General features: G+C 39.8%; 1 protein-coding gene across 3 annotated transcripts in view; it reads left to right on the forward strand.

The window, feature by feature from the left end:
* The window catches only part of TENM1 (teneurin transmembrane protein 1), a 596,609-nt gene that overhangs the window by 435,685 nt on the left and 141,079 nt on the right, over positions 1-19,845 (forward strand). For all 3 annotated transcript variants that reach the window (XM_060088152.1, XM_060088154.1, XM_060088153.1), the window contains exons 16-18: positions 142-261; positions 4,893-5,154; positions 10,792-11,059. In XM_060088152.1, the coding sequence (XP_059944135.1) occupies positions 142-261; positions 4,893-5,154; positions 10,792-11,059 (650 nt within the window). The remainder of the gene's footprint in view (positions 1-141; positions 262-4,892; positions 5,155-10,791; positions 11,060-19,845) is intronic.

The following is a 19,845-nucleotide window of genomic DNA, read 5'->3' on the forward strand; positions in this document are numbered from 1 at the left end:
TGTTATTAAAAGTTACTACTCGTTGGTGAAATTATTGTTTTCTTTGTTATACTGAACTGTGTTTTCCAAACTTTCTCCAACTTGGCCTCTAGAATCTAGTTTCTGCATGTTTTTATATTTGCCTTTGATCTTGTGTTGCAGGCGTGCTTGTGTGATTCGAGGCCAAGTGATGGCTGTAGATGGAACCCCTCTAGTAGGGGTGAATGTTAGTTTCTTGCACCACAGTGATTATGGGTTTACCATCAGCCGGCAAGATGGAAGGTACGTCAATACTGCTTCTGATCATTGTGCGGGCCAAATACCGACTTCTAGCCATGAGTCAAACCAGGGCTCCAGTGATACATTGTTTATAAGCCCATCTTCCTTCAAGCTGTATCTAAAAAAGTCATCGGTGTTATTTATTTCCTCTATTCCCCATCTAAATCAAACCAAGTTTAACTTCTAACCAACCCTGTACTATTACTGTCAAGTCTTCCTGAAACCCTGGCCATGTGGAAAGTCGTCTAGCCTTCATCTAAGCCTTCATCATTTATAAATCCAAATTCAAAATCCAGTGAGATGATGCAGGTAATGAAGCATTGAATACCTAGGCTGTTCTTTCCATGATAGCCTCAAAATATTTCAGAGATAAAGTTGTCCAAAAGGTTTCTTCCAAAGGTATACAATTCAACCACATTAAGACATTAAAAGAAAAAAAAAATGTGTCCTCCCTAGACCGCCTATTTTACTAGTGGCTATAACAGGTCGAAAAGCATGGCCAGCTTAACCAATTTCCCTTGGTGTCTATATAACCATAGTGATTTAACCTTAAGCACCAACCACCAAGCTGTTCTCTAAGGGCTTCCCCAGGTTCTCAGAGACCTGGAAAGCAAGACCACTAGTTAAATCTTTTCCTCCTGGAAAAGGATTTACTCACAAAAACATTTTTGTTTCCATCTTTCAGGTAGACATTTGTTTAGAATATTTGAGTCAATAGGCCCATGTATCCAGCTTAAAGGTACCTATTTTTAATTCTCAGGAACATTGTAATGATGGCTTTGAGGTACCCTAGTCTCCAGATGGCTACCCTTGAAATGTCCTACTGATAACAAGCTGCTTCAGTACTCATATAAAGAGACCTATTGCCTTGAAGCTTTATCACAGTGTAAGAGACTATGTCATTTCAAGAACCTAAAGTCAGACCTTATTATTAGTCCTAGCCACTTCAGAATTGTTAATTGTTCAACTTGGGCTATGCTGAATTTATTTTTTCAACTGCCTCTCAAGAAAAGGCTTACAAAAACTAGTTAAAGAAGATAATAAGGAAGAGTTTAAACCTACTTAAGAAAAACTTTTTAAGATTTTAGGAAATTATATGAATTATTTGTATGTAAATTATATTGCTAATTAGTAATGAGCCATCTATTCATTATAACAAGCTCAGCAGAACTACCCTGGGAGCATCTAGTCTGAATATATATATATATATATATATATATATATATATATATATACATATGCAATAAAAACTATTTCCTTTCAAATATTCTATAATCAGAGCTCTCTACTAATTCAAATGGGCTTTTCTCTCAATTAGATTGAATGATGGAATTTTGGTAGTTCATGCACCAGTAGCTGGTACAGAAAACTGGCCTCTCCCTTGCCAGCAGGTTCAACCATGTGCCAGAAATTGAGAAATGGATTATTTCTTTAAATAGAATATGCCCACAGGGACATTTGGCTTCTCATGGAGAAATGATGGGCCTTAGGTTTTTTAGCTTGTTTACAAAGGTTTCAGTGAATTATTCAATGTTCACAAAAGAACCTAAAAGAAATGTGATGTCTAAAAAGTCTATAAATTTTCTGTTTCCAGTTTACAGAAAGCATTAAAGAAGGACAGTTTTTATTGTTATTTTTGTGGTTTTAATCTTAAGTAAAATGCCAGGACCCTCCCACTGAGCTCACTGTGAGAACTAGGTTTATATAGATGACAGATACTAGCCAGAGTCTCCTCTGGCAGTAACTCTTCCCTCAGGCTCCACAAAGGGTGTAGGCATTCAAAATATGTGCCCCAAATGCCAACCAGACAGTCCCACTATCATCTCTTAGACATAAAGTGACAGTGTGATGAGAGTTTCCATTTATATGTCTCTGCTGATTGCTACCTCAGATTGAGTTAAGTACATTTCAGAAGTAGAATATCATAGGGAAACTACAGATCTTCCTCAGTTTATGATGGGATTACATCCCGATAAATCCATCGTAAGTTGAAAAAATATATATATATAATATATATATATTATATATATAATATATATAAATATATATACAGTTGGCCCTTGAGCAACATGGATTTGAACTGCATGGGTCCACGTGTGGATTTTTTTCAATAAACATGTATTACAGTACTACACGATTCGCAGTCTGTTGAATCCATGGATGTGGAACTGTGGATATGGAACCCTAACCCCCCACGTTGTTCAAGGGTAACTGTATATAGAGAGAGGGAGAAAGAGATTTCAAGGAATTGCTTATGTGATTGTGGGGATTGGCAACTCCAAAAACTGCAGGGTAAGCTAGCAGACTGGACTCTCTCGGCAAGGAGTAGATGCTACGTCTGCAGTCTTGAGTCTTCCTCTGAAAAACTGCAGTTTTGCTCTTTCAACTAATTGAATGAGGCCCTTCCACATTATCAAGGGTAATCCCCTTTACTTAAACTCAGCTAACTGTAGATATTAACCACATCTACAAAATACCTCCCCAGCAACACCTAGATTAGTGTTTGATTAAATAACTGAGTACTGTAGCCCAACAAAGTTGACACATAAAACTAACCCAACACAGGACGCTTAGGGGAAGTTCCCAGGAGAACTTAAAACTCAGTATCTGCTTATGGAGATAATCAAAAACTGGCCTAGAGTTCATTTGAACTACAAGAGAAGACATCTGTAAATTTAATAGGGCAATGGATCTGATTTGAGAAGAAAGTTAACATTTGTTGAGTCCCTACTATGTGCTTGGCTCTTAAGTCTTTATCTTATTTACTCACTTATGGTAGTAGCTGAGTGATAGACCATATTAGCCCCATTTTACTAATGAGGAAACTGAAGTTCGTGAAGGTTAAATAATTAGCCCAAAGACACAAAGTTAACATGGTAAAGCTGAGATTTGAACCCAGGTGTGTACGAAGCCAAAATCACATTCTTTCTACAAAACAAGATGCCTGGCCTGTCTGCTTAATCTTTCTAGAAGTAGAGAGTAATTCCCAGGTACATATGTTCTTGTTTGGGTAGTTTATTTTGTTTTTGTGTTTGCATTTGTTTTTGTTTTCAAATAAATAAGCAGTTCAGTTTTAAGGACTCGAGCTGAGGTTTGGGTGAAGCAAATAAACTTGCCCAAGGACACAGTTGAATCAGTGTAGAATGTGAACCAGAGAAAAGGTCTCTTGACAAGTAACGTCGGATTTTCCCCCACTACGCTTGCCTTAAACTGCTCCTGTATTATCATGAATTCAGCCTCTCTGTCTTAAACCATAAGCTGTTTGGGGTTTTCTTTTTTTACTTCAAACCTAAATTATTTTCTAAAGCTAATGCAGTTCTTCAAATCCTCTTTTTGGAAACTGCCTTAATATTACAGCTACTTGACTGAAAAAGCAACAATAAAAAATACAGTATTAGCTATCCTTTGTTACTGTCCACTTATCTTTACATGAAAGATTTCTGCAACAGGACACAATTGGTAATACTATAATAAATATAATAAATGTCATACGAAGGGAGTGGTGAGATATCCATAATTAAGTCTGATTCACTATCAGAGCATTTTACCACTGAAAAGTGTTTTAAGAAAGTTCTTTTTTTTTTTTTTAACACAGAATTGTTTACATCTCTCTCCTGTGGATTTAGGTTGCTTTGAATATTAAGGAGCATCCATTGCCCTTTATCCATTTTTAAGATATAATGATAATATTTATCATTATATTGTATACATAGTATTTTATGCTTTTTGAATGCTTTCAAGTACATTATCTCAAAGACATCATTGTACTTAAAAGAGCAGGAAGGTAGAGCCATCTAGTGCAGAATGAACTGAAATCTGAGTCTATTATGCTCCAGCTGAAGAGTCATTTCAGAGACAACATCAAGAGATGGACTTACAGAAGAGGTAGTCTTGTTTAGTCAGAGATATGGAAGGAGTTGTCAGTGGAGATGGACAGGGTCCATTACAGACTTCCTTACAACAGGAAACAAAGAGGAATTCTAGAGCGAACCAGAAATCCTAAATCTAGAGTTCAAGTAGAATCAGGAGCCAAAGGGGGTAGCCAGATGTGGAGGGTTCAAGCATGGTATTGTTCAAGAAAATTTCACTGAACAAATTTCCTCAGCTGGTATCTCTCTCCAGATGCCATCTCAAAGTCACCATCAGGTTTCTGACACTATGTTTGTGACTGTGAACAAGGTATTTAACCTTTTGGCTCCTTACTTCTATTGAGTTACATTATAGGAATTTTTTTTAAGATCAATAATGCAGCATATTACAGATGTTGCTTAATGTTCAATGGCCATCTTTCAGTTCTCTCTAGCACAGGGAGTAGCAGTGATGTCAGATTTGGCTTTGCAGAAATACGTGCAGTGATTTTGTTTAAGATAGCATTAAAATTGATTTATAAATCCTAGGTGAATATCAACTGGTGATGTGGAATTTTTTCTCACCAAGTCTACTGGATAGTGAAAAGAACTCTCCATGGAATGAATATTTAGTTAGATGGAATAGAAGGAATAAAATAGAGAATACAAATGGATATAGTTGCATCCCCAAAGAAGGAAAGAGCACTGAAATTACCTGTTTTTTAAACTTTAAGTTTATTTTAGTTGTTCATTTGGTTGAAACTGTCTTCTGTTTTGCCTTCTCAGCTTTGACCTCGTAGCTGTCGGTGGTATCTCTGTCGTCTTAATCTTTGATCGGTCACCTTTCCTACCTGAGAAGAGGACACTCTGGTTGCCTTGGAATCAGTTTATTGTGGTGGAGAAAGTGACCATGCAGAGAGTTGTATCAGACCCACCATCCTGCGATATCTCCAACTTTATCAGCCCAAACCCTATTGTGCTTCCTTCACCACTCACATCATTTGGAGGGTCCTGTCCAGAGAGGGGAACTATTGTTCCTGAGCTGCAGGTGGGTACAGTGACCTTGAAAGTATAAAATCATAGTATCCATGGGGTGCTCAACAGTGTATAATGGCTAGATTCCTTTTCCTGGTACTCCTGCCAGCCCTATAATGTGCTGCCCTTTATTTTTCAAGAGAAGCCTTCAAATGTAATCTCTCTGGCACACATTTGCAAGGTGATTGGCCGGGGCTATAAGGTGGCTATATCTCTGGCCATGGGACAAAGCAAGATGAACTAGCTGTCATGAGGATTAGACCCCAAACCTTGACCTGATGAACACTGTGCTCAAAAGAACAAAGCTTGCTGGCTCAATAGTGATAACAGTATAATCAATGAGGTGGGATCATTTGTGGTTCTGAAATTAAAGCTCCTTAAGAAATCTAGTTTTCTTCCACTGTCTAATTTGCGTCCGCTGTCGTTATTCTTAGAAGTCATGACAACTCCTCTTGTTTAGCTGTGTTTAGTAAAGGTAGTTGTCAACCCTATGCATTTTGTCTAACACTGCTTTTTAAGTGTTCAAGCTTTATAGTCAGAGGAAGACATTTTTGAAACTTCATATTTTAGGATTCCTGAGCAGTTTTCTTTTCTTTTTTTCTTAACATCTCTATTGGAGTATAATTGCTTTACAATGGTGTGTTAGTTTCTGCTTTATAACAAAGTGAATCAGTTATACATATATATATGTTCCCACATCTCTTCCCTCTTGCGTCTCCCTCCCTCCCACCCTCCCTATCCCAGCCCTCTAGGTGGTCACAAAGCACCCAGCTGATCTCCCTGTGCTATGCGGCTGCTTCCCACTAGCTATCTGTTTTACATTTGTAGTGTATATATGTCCATGCCACTCTCTCACTTTGTCCCAGCTTACCCTTCCCCCTCCCCATATCCTCAAGTCCATTCTCTAGTAGGTCTGCATCTTTACTCCCTCTTGCCCCTAGGTTCTTCATGACCTTTTTTTTTTTTTTAAGATTCCATATATATGTGTTAGCATACGGTATTTGTTTTTCTGTTTCTGACTTACTTCACTCTGTATGACAGATTCTAGGTCCATCCACCTCACTACAAATAAGTCAAATTTGTTTCTTTTTATGGCTGAGTAATATTCCATTGTATATATGTGCCACATCTTCTTTTTTTTTTTTTTACAACTTTATTGGAGTATAATTGCTTCACAATGGTGTATTAGTTTCTGCTTTATAACACAGTGAATCAGTTATACATATACATCTGTTCCCATATCGCTTCCCTCTTGTGTCTCCCTCCCTCCCACCCTCCCTATCCCACCCCTCCAGTCGGTCACAAAGCAACGAGCTGATCTCCCTGTGCTACGTGGCTGCTTCCCACTAGCTATCTACCTTACGTTTGGTAGTATATATATGTCCATGCCTCTCTCTCGCTTTGTCACAGCTTACGCTTCCCCCTCCCCGTATCCTCAAGTCCATTCTCGAGTAGGTCTGTGTCTTTATCCCTATTTTACCCCTACGTTCTTCATGACATTTTGTTTTTCTTAAATTCCATATATATGTGTTAGCATACTGTATTTGTCTTTCTCTTTCTGACTTACTTCACTCTGTATGACAGACTCTAGGTCTATCCACCTCATTACAAAGAGCTCAATTTCGTTTCTTTTTATGGCTGAGTAATATTCCATTGTATATATGTGCCACATCTTCTTTATCGATTCATCGGATGATGGACGCCTAGGTTTCTTCTATGGCCTGGCTATTGTAAATAGAGCTGCAATGAACATTTTGGTACATGACTCTTTATGAATTATGGTTTTCTCAGGGTATATGCCCAGTAGTGGGATTGCTGGGTCATATGGTAGTTCTATTTGTAGTTTTTTAAGGAACGTCCCTACTGTTCTCCATAGTGGCTGTATCAGTTTACATTCCCACCAACAGTGCAAGAGGGTTCCCTTTTCTCTACAACCTCTCCAGCATTTATTGTTTGTAGATTTTTTTTTTTTTTTTTTTTTTTTTTTGCGGTATGTGGGCCTCTCACTGTTGTGGCCTCTCCCGTTGCGGAGCACAGGCTCCGGACGCGCATGCCCAGCAGCCATGGCTCACGGGCCCAGCCGCTCCGCGGCATATGGGATCCTCCCAGACCGGGGCACGAACCCGTATCCCCTGCATCGGCAGGCGGACTCTCAACCACTGCGCCACCAGGGAGGCCCTGTTTGTAGATTTTTTGATGATGGCCATTTTGACTGGTGTGAGATGATATCTCATTGTAGTTTTGATTTGCTTTTCTCTAATGATTGATGACGTTGAGCATTCTTTCATGTGTTTGTTGACAATCTGTATATCTTCTTCGGAAAAATGTCTATTTAGGTCTTCTACCCATTTTTGGATGGGTTTTTTTTTTTTTTTGATATTGAGCTCCATGAGCTGCTTATAAATTTTGGAGATTAATCCTTTGTCACTTGCTTCATTAGCAAATATTTTCTCCCATTCTGAGGGTTGTCTTTTCGTCTTGTTTATGGTATCCTTTGCTATGCAAAAGCTTTTAAGTTGCCTTAGGTCCCATTTGTTTATTTTTGCTTTTATTTCCATTTCTCTAGGAGGTGGGTCAGAAAGGATCTTGCTGTGATTTATGTCATAGAGTGTTCTGCCTATGTTTTCCTCTAAGAGTTTGATAGTGTCTGGCCTTACACTTAGGTCTTTAATCCATTTTGAGTTTATTTTTGTGTATGGTGTTAGGGAGTGTTCTAATTTCTTTCTTTTACATGTAGCTGTCCAGTTTTCCCAGCATCACTTATTGAAGAGGCTGTCTTTTCTCCACTGTATATTCTTGCCTCCTTTATCAAAGATAAGGTGACCATATGTGCGTGGGTTTATCTCTGGGCTTTCTATCCTGTTCCATAGATCTATATTTCTGTTTTTGTGCCAGTACCATACTGTCTTGATTACTGTAGCTTTGTAGTATAGTCTGAAGTCAGGGAGCCTGATTCCTCCAGCTCCATTTTTCGTTCTCAAGATTGCTTTGGCTATTTGGGGTCTTTTGTGTTTCCATACGAATTGTGAAATTTTTTGTTCTAGTTCTGTGAAAAATGCCAGTGGTAGTTTGATAGGGATTGCATTGAATCTGTAGATTGCTTTTGGTAGTAGAGTCATTTTCACAATGTTGATTCTTCCAATCCAAGAACATAGTATATCTCTCCATCTATTCATATCATCTTTAATTTCTTTCATCAGTGTCTTGTAATTTTCTGCATACAGGTTTTTTGTCTACTTAGGTAGGTTTATTCCTAGATATTTTATTCTTTTTGTTGCAATGGTAAATGGGAGTGTTTTCTTGATTTCACTTTCAGATTTTTCATCATTAGTGTATAGGAATGCCAGAGATGTCTGTGTATTAATTTTGTATCCTGCTACTTTACCAAATTCATTGATTAGCTCTAGTAGTTTTGTGGTAGCATCTTTAGGATTCTCTATATATATTATCATGTTATCTGCAAACGGTGACAGCTTTACTTCTTCTTTTCCGATTTGGATTCCTTTTGTTTCCTTTTCTTCTTTGATTGCTGTGGCTTAAACTTCCAAAACTATGTTGAATAAGAGTGGTGAGAGTGGGCAGCCTTGTCTTCTTCCTGATCTTAGTGGAAATGGTTTCAGTTTTTCACCGTTGAGGACGATGCTGGCTGTGGGTTTGTCATATATGCCTTTATTATGTTGAGGAAAGTTCCCTCTATGCCTACTTTCTGGAGGGTTTTTATCATAAATGGGTGCTGAATTTTGTGAAAAGCTTTCTCTGCATGTATTGAGATGATCATATGGTTTTTCTCCTTCAGTTTGTTAATATAGTGTATCACATTGATTGATTTGCGTATATTGAAGAATCCTCGCATTCCCGGGATAAACCCCACTTGATCATGGTATATGATCCTTTTATTGTGCTGTTGGATTCTGTTTGCTAGTATTTTGTTGAGGATTTTTGCATCTATGTTCATCAGTGATATTGACCTGTAATTGTCTTTCTTTGTGACATCTTTGTCTGGTGTTGGTATCAGGGTGATGGTGGCCTCATAGAATGAGTTTGGTAGTGTTTCTCCCTCTGCTATATTTTGGAAGAGTTTGAGAAGGATAGGTGTTAGATAGTATTTAATGAGTACCTTGAGCGGGTACACCAGTCCTTTCACAGATATTAGGAAGCATGGGTCTCTTTCAATACAAGTTTTCAAACTGCTCTAGGATTGCATGATTCCTTAGGGAAATGAAATACCATGGTGGTGAGTGTCATGCTATCCTTCACTATTGTACTTCTGCCAGCACCTAAGAAGATAGAGCCAGTGGACAGCTTTGGTATCAAATAGCTAATGTAGGGCTTCCCTGGTGGCGCAGTGGTTGAGAGTCTGCCTGCCGATGCAGGGGACACAGGTTCGTGCCCCGGTCCGGGAAGATCCCACATGCTGCAGAGTGGCTGGGCCCGTGAGCCATGGCCGCTGAGCCTGCGCATCCGGAGCCTGTGCTCCACAACGGGAGAGGCCACAACAGTGAGAGGCCCGTGTACCGCAAAAAAAAAAAAAAGCTAATGTAGAGGAAGAAAAACTGAGCAAAGAATAGACAGAAGGGATTTGTGCCCTCAGAAGGAAAAGAATGACTAGAAATCCTAGACAGTATGAGACAGAGAGTATTTAACAATCAGTTCTACTATGTGCACCAGTTTGGAAAAGGAAGAAGGGACAAGGTTCTAAGATAAAAATGAGTAAGGGCAGAAAAATATCCACACTCTCCACGTCCCCTTAAATGTGTTAAATAGGATGGGCTCTTTCTTCAACTGTATTTGGAAAGTTGAAAGTCACAGAATACAAGATGTAGTTTTAGTGACCACTTTTGGTTAACTCCATCCATGCTAACAAACAAATAAGTAATAGTAATTAATTAAAGAAACCAAGAGTTATTTTCACTCTGGGACCAACGTTTGTAAAAGATTTGCAGAGGAGTTAATGGGAGTTATTTGCTTCTCAGTCACAGGTGCCAGCTTGGAAAAACTTGTTGCTAGCTATTGATACATCCAAACACAGAGAAATATGCAAGCAAAATTTGATTAAAAAGTTGGCCCTCGGGGTCATTGCAAAGCTCCAAAGAAGGCAAGTTTGATGGCATCAGGAAAGATTAGTTCTAGGGACACCATATTCTCTGTCATAAAATATCACTTGCTGGGGCTGCTTCCAGAGTCCTTCCTCTTAGAGAGTCTAACCTGAATAAGAGCTACAACAGTGGTTTGTGATATATAACTTAACACATTGAACAAGCTTTTGTGTCTGAATATATGAGAAGAAACCTTTGATGGAACCCATAGCACTGAAATCCTTGACATTCAGCAGTGTGATCTTCTCCAACTCCTACAAAGCAATTTTTGGAACATTGTTGAAAAACCAAAATTGTTATTTTCACAGTCTCTCCTGGAAGGAGAAAAAGGAGAGCAATCCTCAGGATAGGCTGGACATCTTGTCCGCATGCAGATTTGGTGCAAAATTCGAAACCTATGGTCATGTAGCCTCACAAAGATTCTAGACCAAACGCCTTGACATCCATAATCCCTTTAAGCTCTCTCCTTTGGCATGTTTCTAAGACAAAAGCATGCAGTATCCTTGCCTACCTGTGACCACTGATAAGAGCCAATGTGACTTTTTTTCTTTCAGGTTGTACAGGAGGAGATCCCCATTCCTTCCAGCTTTGTGAGGCTGAGTTACCTAAGCAGCCGCACCCCCGGGTATAAAACCCTGCTACGGATCCTTTTAACACATTCAACCATTCCCGTGGGGATGATAAAAGTACACCTCACAGTAGCTGTGGAAGGGCGACTCACACAGAAGTGGTTTCCTGCTGCAATTAATCTTGTCTACACATTTGCCTGGAACAAGACCGACATCTATGGACAGAAGGTTTGGGGCCTGGCAGAGGCTTTGGGTATGTTGAAATAATTCTGTGTAAATAGCAGTGCTGTGTTCACAAAACAGAAAGTACTAGCTGCATATTAATTTGTATTTGGAATAATTATGGGTTTTCTTCTATTTGAGGGATCTAAGGCACTTTTTCATTTAAACACTCCCTTTGGGCCTGTTTAGAGTTCCCTTTTGACACATTTTTGCTTCAAAACGATTTTAGTTCCTCTTTCATCATGGCTGCATACCAGTGGAATCACACAATATCTGACTTGTAACTGTCTCCAGCGCTGAATGTTGCCTTCTAACTGTGACCTTTGGTGTGGTGTTCTTCAGGTCACATTTTCATATTTGACATTTAGACTGTCATTTCCACTTAGAAAACACAAAATTTTAACTTACAAGCCTCTCCATGTACTATCTTTTATGTCTAGGATAGTTAGACTCCATTAACTTGTTGCTGTGGTAGGTTAAATAAAAAGTCATCCTGCCTTCCTAGTCCTTTTGACTTTAAAACCTAGAATCTTACAAATAGCGGGGACCTTAAGAGGTCCTCGGGGGTCTACGGTCTTCAGATATTTAATTCCTTCAGACAAACGGCATTTTTTAAAAATGAGACTGAGACAGACTTGCCAACTTTTTATTTTGCCAAGTAAGAATATTTTTTAAAGGAAAAAAAAAAGCCCCTACAATCTACTAATGCCTACCAGTACCATAATTTCATCAAGGAGGAATACCTTAACATCAAAAAAAGGAATAGTCTGTCTTAAGAAATGATAGTAAGCAATCTAATACTGATGCTCAGAGAGACAGACAGATAGGCAGAGAGACACCGATGTCTTTATTTCTCTCAGTCTGTAGAAGACAGTGAAAACTTCCTAAGAGACCTGACAGGTCTTCAGAACCACAGTTAGGAGCCATTGACTCTTGTGCCTTCAGGCAGTAGCTCATGGAAACCACCCTTGGACAGATGAGAAGACTATTTTTAAAGTTCTCCAGAGGAGATCTTTTCATATTCTCCCTTGGAAGTGTCTATCATGGTATAATCCGCATATAACTGACCTATATTTCTTAGACTACAGTGTGTCAATTTCCTCTTTCTTTCCAGAGGGAAGCATAGGGAGGGGAAAAAAAAGACTGGTGACTCTTCTTTGCCCAAGAGACCCTCATGTATTTAAATAATCAACTCATCTCTGTTGGGCTTTATTAGAATACAAGGACCATGGAGTGGTTCAGATTTCCTCAGTTAGTGAGGAATTATTGTAACGACACAGGGGAAAGTAAGGAAGGAACAAGAAAAGGCATCAGCAGCCTCAAAGGTGGGCCTCATCAAATTGCAGCCTGGCTCGGGATACATTTTAGTCCTAGAAGATCAGCATCTGCTCTGTCAGCTGAGCAACAGCTCTGATTGTCCCCTCTGCAGCAGGAGTCCACTGCTTCCCACCATGGAGACCCAGCCATACTGATGACAGAGCTCATCACTTCTCCCGTGGTACTAACTACCCTCTTTTTCTCTCAGCTCTTACCAACTCCATGATCTGGTGTCTTGCTCTGTATCTTGCACTCAGATCTCTCTTACAATATTGGGTTTTGTCAGCCAATCGCCATGCAGTAGAGAACATCCGAAGGCAGAGCTCTACCATTAGGCTAACTACCAATGAGGTCAGTGGCCAGCCTGTGGAGTCCTGCCCAATCCCTAGTCCAGTGAGTGTAGTGATGAAGAGAACAACTCTGGAGCCAGACTCCCTCCCTGAGTTCAAATCATCCCTTCTCTACTTACTAGCAGCTATGCAACACTGGGTAAATTACTTAATCTCCAAATGCCACAGTTTTTCCATCTATTAAATGGGTATCATAAAGAGAATGTTACAGGTTATTATGCTATGATGATTAAATGAGGTGAGTGAGTGCTGGTTGCTGGTATGGTCAGCATATTGGAATCACAAGGTATATAGCATGGCGCCTATGCAGGTGTTTGTTGCCTCAGCTTCTCTAATAAGGGAGCTGTGGGCTTAACAGGTAGGTACTGTGTTAATTATTCTCCATTTGCCCTCCCAGACACACACACACACACACACACACACACGCACACGCACATGCACACACAGTCTCTTCTGTGACCTTCTCTGTGCTTTGAAAGACTGGCTTCTATGGACCACATTGCCTGGACTCCTTTGCTCTCTGGCTTCCCTCTTGATTTGGTCAATGGATGGCACCATCAGGAGACAGCAGGATGGAAGGAGAGAGAGGTCAGGGTATTTATCCCTCTCCCTGCTTCACTGCAGTTCTGGCAGTGACTACACTGGAAGATGGGAGCTCCTGTTGAGTAGCCCCTCCTCCAAATCCCCAAGCTCTCTCTGGTCTCCTGTATCACTCCCTCCCCTTACCCCTCTCTGCAAGCCCAGACAGCTTCCCAATGTTGCCAATCCCTGGGTGGGTCACGACCCTTGTTGATTCCCTTCACCCTGCTCACGCCTCTTTAAATAGTCCCTTCATACAACTCTTTGCTGTGAACACTTCTGAGTGTGATATCTGACTCCTGCTGGGAGTCAGATATCACAGCCTGGCTAATGCCTACTCAAAGCCTCATGTTCCCCTCTCCAGGATATTATCCTAAAGCCTTTGCTTCACTAGAATAATCTAAAATTCCTCTAACTTTTCTCCATAGGGCTTTGTTTTCCAATTCTTTATGGCTTTCCTCAGAACCCTTGCCAAGTTGTGAGATTTGGGGGTTTTTTTGTTTTTATTTTATTCTTAAGTTGTGACACTTAGCAATTTACCCAGTACTCTGATGAAGAGCTGACCAAGACAGTGTCTAGCAGTCATTTCTTGCTAGGGTTCACATAAATGCAACTCAGCCTGACTTTTTTTAAAAAGTAACAGCTTTATTGAGATATAGTTCACATACCATGAAGTTCACCCATTTAAAGTGTACCATTCAGTGGGTTTTAGTATTATCACAATGTTGTACAACCATCACCAACATCTAATTCCAGAACATTTGCATCATCACCCCACAAAGTAGCCCTATACACACTAGCAGTCACTAGTCACTCCTCCCTCCCCTCCAGGCCCTGGCAACCACCAACCTTTCAGTCTCTATGGATTTACCTTTTCTGGATATTTCAAACAAATGCAATCAGATAATATGTGGTCTTTTGTATCTGACTTCTTTCAGTTGACATAATGTTTCCAAAGTTCATCCATGTCATAGCAGGTGTCAGTCCTTCATTCCTTTTTACGACTGAATAATATTCCGTTGCATAGATATACCACGTTTCATTTATCCATTCATCAACTGGTAGACTTACGGGTTGTTTCCACCTTTTGGCTATTGTGAATAATGCTTCTATTAACATTTGCATACAAGTATTTGTTTGAATACCTGTTTTCAATTCTTTGGGGGATATACCTAGGAGTAGAATTGTTGGGTCATATGGTAATTGTTTGACTTGTTGAAGAGTGGCCAAACTGTTTTCCACAGTGACTGCACTATTTTATCAACCTCACTTTATGCATAAAAATGTGTTATACATCTTCCTTTTAAATACTCCCAGTGCTGAAGATTCTAAAATTTTCCTCCTTGTTGTAGTTAAGCACTCTTAATGACTTAGTTTCTGATATATCCATGGATGATTGAATAAACAACTAAAACACAAAGAAAAGCAAAGATGTTCTAGTATACACACCAGTGATGAAGGCTTCATCCGTATTGTTTGCCTATGGATGTTGTTTTACTTCCTATTTCTACAGTTATGTTCCTGTCAAAACTTGCTCCAGCATTCTGACTATAAACATGGCCTTAATTAAAATGCTGAAATATATATTGTTGGTTCCTTTTTAAGGCTAGTAACAGTAATAAAAGCAAGAGACAATTGACTCACTCGGAAATATCCAAGGGAGAGGAAAAAAACGTTCCTCGTGGTGTTTTATGTGTACTTAAGGGACATTTTTTTTTAGAGTAGAGAAAGAAAATTGGCAAGGATCCCAAGGAAAACAGCCAAAATAATTTCAGGTGTGGTACCTAAGATGGAATATGGATTATTTACCTTGTAGGAAGTGTTCCTGATAACTTAATCATGGTTAAAGGGATTTTATTTACTACCTAGTCTCCATTTCCACTTCCGCGGAGACTAAGGGAATTTTCCTGACAGTGGTAAAGCATTAGGATGAGTGGTAGAATGAAGATGGACAATCTACTTCTCTGAAGATGGATTGTGAGTGCCTTAAGAATATAACAGACAATAAATAGTTCAGGTGATAAATGGATGGAGACAAAGGGATCAAGTATGTTACCATTGAATTCACACCTTAATAGATATGGTTGAATCTAAACAAAGAAGCAAACATTTAGTTGTACTCCTAGCCATATTTTTTAATCACTTAACTGACGTTAGAAGAAACAGGCTAAATTTTGCACCAGATATTAACAATGGTACTATATATGACACTTCTCAGATTTGCTTCAAATTCAGAAATCCTAGTATAGGCTTTTGGTAGGTAGAATAATAGCCACCACCTCCTAAAGATGTAAATATATTATGTTACATGGCAAACAATAATTAAGGTTACAAATGGGGTTAGGGATGCCAATCAGCTGACCTTGAGATGGAATGATTATCCTGGATTGTCCGGGTGGGCCCACTGTCATCACAAGGGTCCTTAAAAGTGGAAGAGGGAGGCAGAGGGGAGGTCAGAGTTAGAGGATAATATAACTATAGAAGAAAGGCACAGCAAGATGCAGTTTTGCTGGCTTTGAGGATAAAAGAAGGGAGCCAAGGACCAAGGAATGTGGGTGGCCTCTAGAAGCTGGAAAAGGCAAGGAAATGGATTCTCCCTTGGAGCCTCCAGAAGGAACTCATCCCACTGACCCCTTGATTTTAGCTCAATGAGACCCTTTTCAGACTTCTGACCTCCTTATCTATAAGATGATAAATCTGTCTTGTTTGAAGCCTTTAAGTTCGTCATGATTTGTTACAACAGCAGTAGGAAACAAACCTTGACCACTATTCTTACAGTCCCAGTTATAGCTAGGATTTTGATTAAAACTATGGCATGAAAGGTCTCCCACTCTTCTTCCTTCCCATGCCAGTTAAATATGAACCTCTCCCACCTGTTTCTGGGTGATGGAGAAAGAGATCAGATTTAAACAAGCTGAATTTGAAATGATGGTGAATATCTAAGTTGAAATGCCCACTTAGTGTGAAATGTGGGACTCTTGTTTCCCCCATGGCTCAGCTGTGGGAAATTAGTGTGATCTCTAAGGGCTAGAGTGTCACAAAAGAAGAATAGATTGTTGAGAGACAGGCAAAATGAGAAAAGGAGTACTTGAGATCCTAGGGTATCCCACCAGTTTTTACAGTGACACAGATTTTGCAACTAGAGGGATAAAACCAGAGTGAATAAATTACCAACAGAGGTTGTGCGAACTAATTCCTTGGAGAAGTATCAATGGCAGCTGATAAGATTGATTAATCCAAGTACAATATTGATCAAGTGGAAGAAGAATAAAATCTCCCTCAGGGTTGCAATACAAAAACCACAATCACTAGTTCATCCGGCTTAAAGATTTTGTTGTCTGATACACAGACAAGACTCCCCTGCTAAAAACTCCATGTGAGCATCTGAAATAATTTGGCCTTAGTACTTTATTCTCTGGCTCTAAATAAGGTATGATATCTGGAAATCATTGTATATTAGTTAGTTTCTTTCCCAACTCTGCTGCTTGCAAAACAGTGGGAAAAAAAACTTTTTTAAGTTCACAGTGCTGTTAAAATTCTAGAGACGGCTTATTTAATTTGACAAACAGGCTTGTTCAGGGGCTCTGATCTGCATCCATTATATGAATTTTGTCAAGATAATTCCCTATGTCCGCCTGTGTCCGCATACCTTATCAATATATAATAACGCATTCTGCCCGGTCTTCATTTTAATTAAATTAAACTGCAGTGGTTTGGAGTCCTGGAAGTGCAGGAAATCAGCCATCTGCCTTTAGTAGCACTGCTATAAACAATTCTATTTTTCTTCAAGGTTATTGGCAACAACAATTGCATAATTATTTAGTACAGTAGTTTGGCAAGAAAGAGTGGTGTTTCAGGGAGAACTAGACTTCCTAAAGGTTCACGACGCAACGGAGTCTGTCTAAATTGTGTTAGAGAGAAACAGGGCGACATTAATGGTAATAGGCGCTAAGCTAAGTTTGCTTTGTGCACACAAAACATCCCCAAGAATGAGGCTTTAGTGTTCATAAATTTCCCTTCAGTAAAACCTAAGCAGGCTGGTCAGCCAGAAAAATAGCATCCACTGAATATTTCGATAATAAATGGGTAGTGCTTTACAATTTACAAAGTTCTTTCACATACATTTTCTCATTTTAATCCTTATAACATTCCTGCCTGATAGGTGTGGCACGATGAATATGATCTTCATGTTACAGAGCGGGAAACAGGTTCAGAAAGAACAAGTGACTTGCCGAAAGACTGTTCCAGAGCAGGGATTCAAACTCGGGTCTCCCAGTCCTGAGTTCTGCATGCCTTTTACTGCTGCCTCTCTTCACTAAAGGGACCAACCCACTTTACTGAGTACCCAGTTCAACGCCCCAGTGGCTTTCTGTCAAAGAAGCTAGCAGAGATAATAATCTTTCATCATTTCTCCCCACTCATGAATTCGTAATCATTCACTGAGAGCAGGGCTGTTTGATCCATTCAGCTTTATAGGCACAGCACCAAGGATGTGAGTTTTTCAAGGACCTACAAAAATCTTCACAACCTGAAAAATAAATTTATTGGCTGACTAAGAAAACCAGGAATCAACATTAATAAATCGATTAAATAAATGTCTGCAAAATGGAGCCTTATGTCAGCTTGTCCACTCCAACTCAATTTTCACACTTACACGTGAAATGTGTTTAATGTTGGATATGGGTGGTGGGTTGTATCCGTTTTAATATTTCTCATAAAATGTGAGACCGGCCCTCCGAAGAGTACCTAGAGCTTACCAGGGTTTTTAAATGACCCTTGATTGACACTCTGGTAAGCAAGTGGTCTGTGCCCATTTCAAACTGCTGGTCACACCCAGTATTAGACTGTGAAATCCATTTGGTGAGTCAATCAATATTTTTTAATGGAATAAAATGGAATGGAATGGAATGGAACATAAGTGAATAGAACAGAATAGAATAGAATAGATCAGAATGTAAAACTATGAGGAGAGTATGGTTTTGGAAAACTTCCTTTCACTTATATGTGTGTGTATGTGTGGGTCACATTGTTGCGTCACAATTAAATGACTTTCAGGCATAAGAATTTGAAAGCCATTGGCAAGGTAATATAGTCGAGACAGAAAAATTAAATGATTTACCAAACCATATGGTTTATTTTCCAAGTCAGCATTTATGACTGTTCTTGCCTCCCAGTCCCCTCTACCAACCCATCTCAGGGCATTATGGCGATATCTCTTCAAGATTAGGTGACCATATATATAATTTGTCATTCAAACCAGTATACTCTTGAGAGTGAAAGAGGATGCTGTTAACAATAGCATAACTGGATACTGTTTGGGGCCAACCAGGATACATGGTGCTTCTGCTTCAAGGTTATCCCTAGCTTCCAATCCTTATACCTTAAATTCAGAGCAAATAAAAGGTTATTTATGTAAAGCACTTCTGAATCATGGGTCTTGCCCTTAATAGCTGTGATCTAGCATAGAGGTAAAAGGCACTTGCTAAGAAGTGACTGGGTTTGAGCTCTGGTTCTGCCATTTACTACTAGTCAGATGACCTTGGACTAGTCACTTCACCTCTCTGAGTCTATTATCTCATCTATCAAATGGGAGTAAATATATCTTCCTCATGAGCTTGCATGAGTCTTCAAATTAGGTAATATACACAAAAATGTATTTAACTGTTAGGTGTTATGCAAATGTCAGGTGATATTATTTTAAGGAGGCCATGGATGAAAGTTCCAAAAGGCAGGTAACCCTTCAGGGTATGGCCTCTCTGACATGACAAATTATCCTGCCCTGTGTAATATCCACTGTGTCTGCAGTGCTTAGCAAATCACCTGCCTGGCACATAGAACTGCTCAGCGAAGGTTTGCTGAGTCATTAAATAACCAGCACCTTTCTTTCCATTACAGTATTGCATCCCCTTTAATCAATCACATTGTTTCAAAGGATAGCTAGTCCATTTTCAAGGTGAATCCATTTCCTAAACCCCCTCCCAAAGAAAAATGCCTAAATACTGCTAGAAGGTAGTAACCTTTTGTTTTCTTTTGTACTGGGTGAGGGACGGGGGAGCGGGGAAGGGGAAGGGGTTGTTCTTTTTTTTTTTTTTTTTTTTTATCAGTACACGGGCCTCTCACTGTTGTGGCCTCTCCCGCTGCGGAGCACAGGCTCCGGACGCGCAGGCTCAGCGGCCATGGCTCACGGGCCCAGCCGCTCCGCGGCATGTGGGATCCTCCCGGACCGGGGCACGAACCCGTGTCCCCTGCATCGGCAGGCAGACTCTCAATCACTGCACCACCAGGGAAGCCCTGTTCATTTGTTTTTGATGCACTACCCAGACACTGACTATCTAGCCACCCTGACCTTCTTTCAATCTCCCAAAGATATGAAACCTCAAAGCCTTGCCCACATGCCACGCTCTCTGCCTAGAATGTTCTTCCCTGTTCTTCATGAGGTAAACCCCTTCTACAAGAAGAGGCTTTCCCTTGTCTTCCCATTCCAACTTAAATTCCCTTGTTACGCTGTCTCATAATACCCTGCGCTTTCCCACCATAGCAGTTATCATGATTTGTGTGTGTGCGTGTTGTC

This window comes from Mesoplodon densirostris, chromosome X (genome assembly GCF_025265405.1).
Source record: "Mesoplodon densirostris isolate mMesDen1 chromosome X, mMesDen1 primary haplotype, whole genome shotgun sequence".
In the NCBI taxonomy this organism is placed as follows: domain Eukaryota; kingdom Metazoa; phylum Chordata; class Mammalia; order Artiodactyla; family Ziphiidae; genus Mesoplodon; species Mesoplodon densirostris.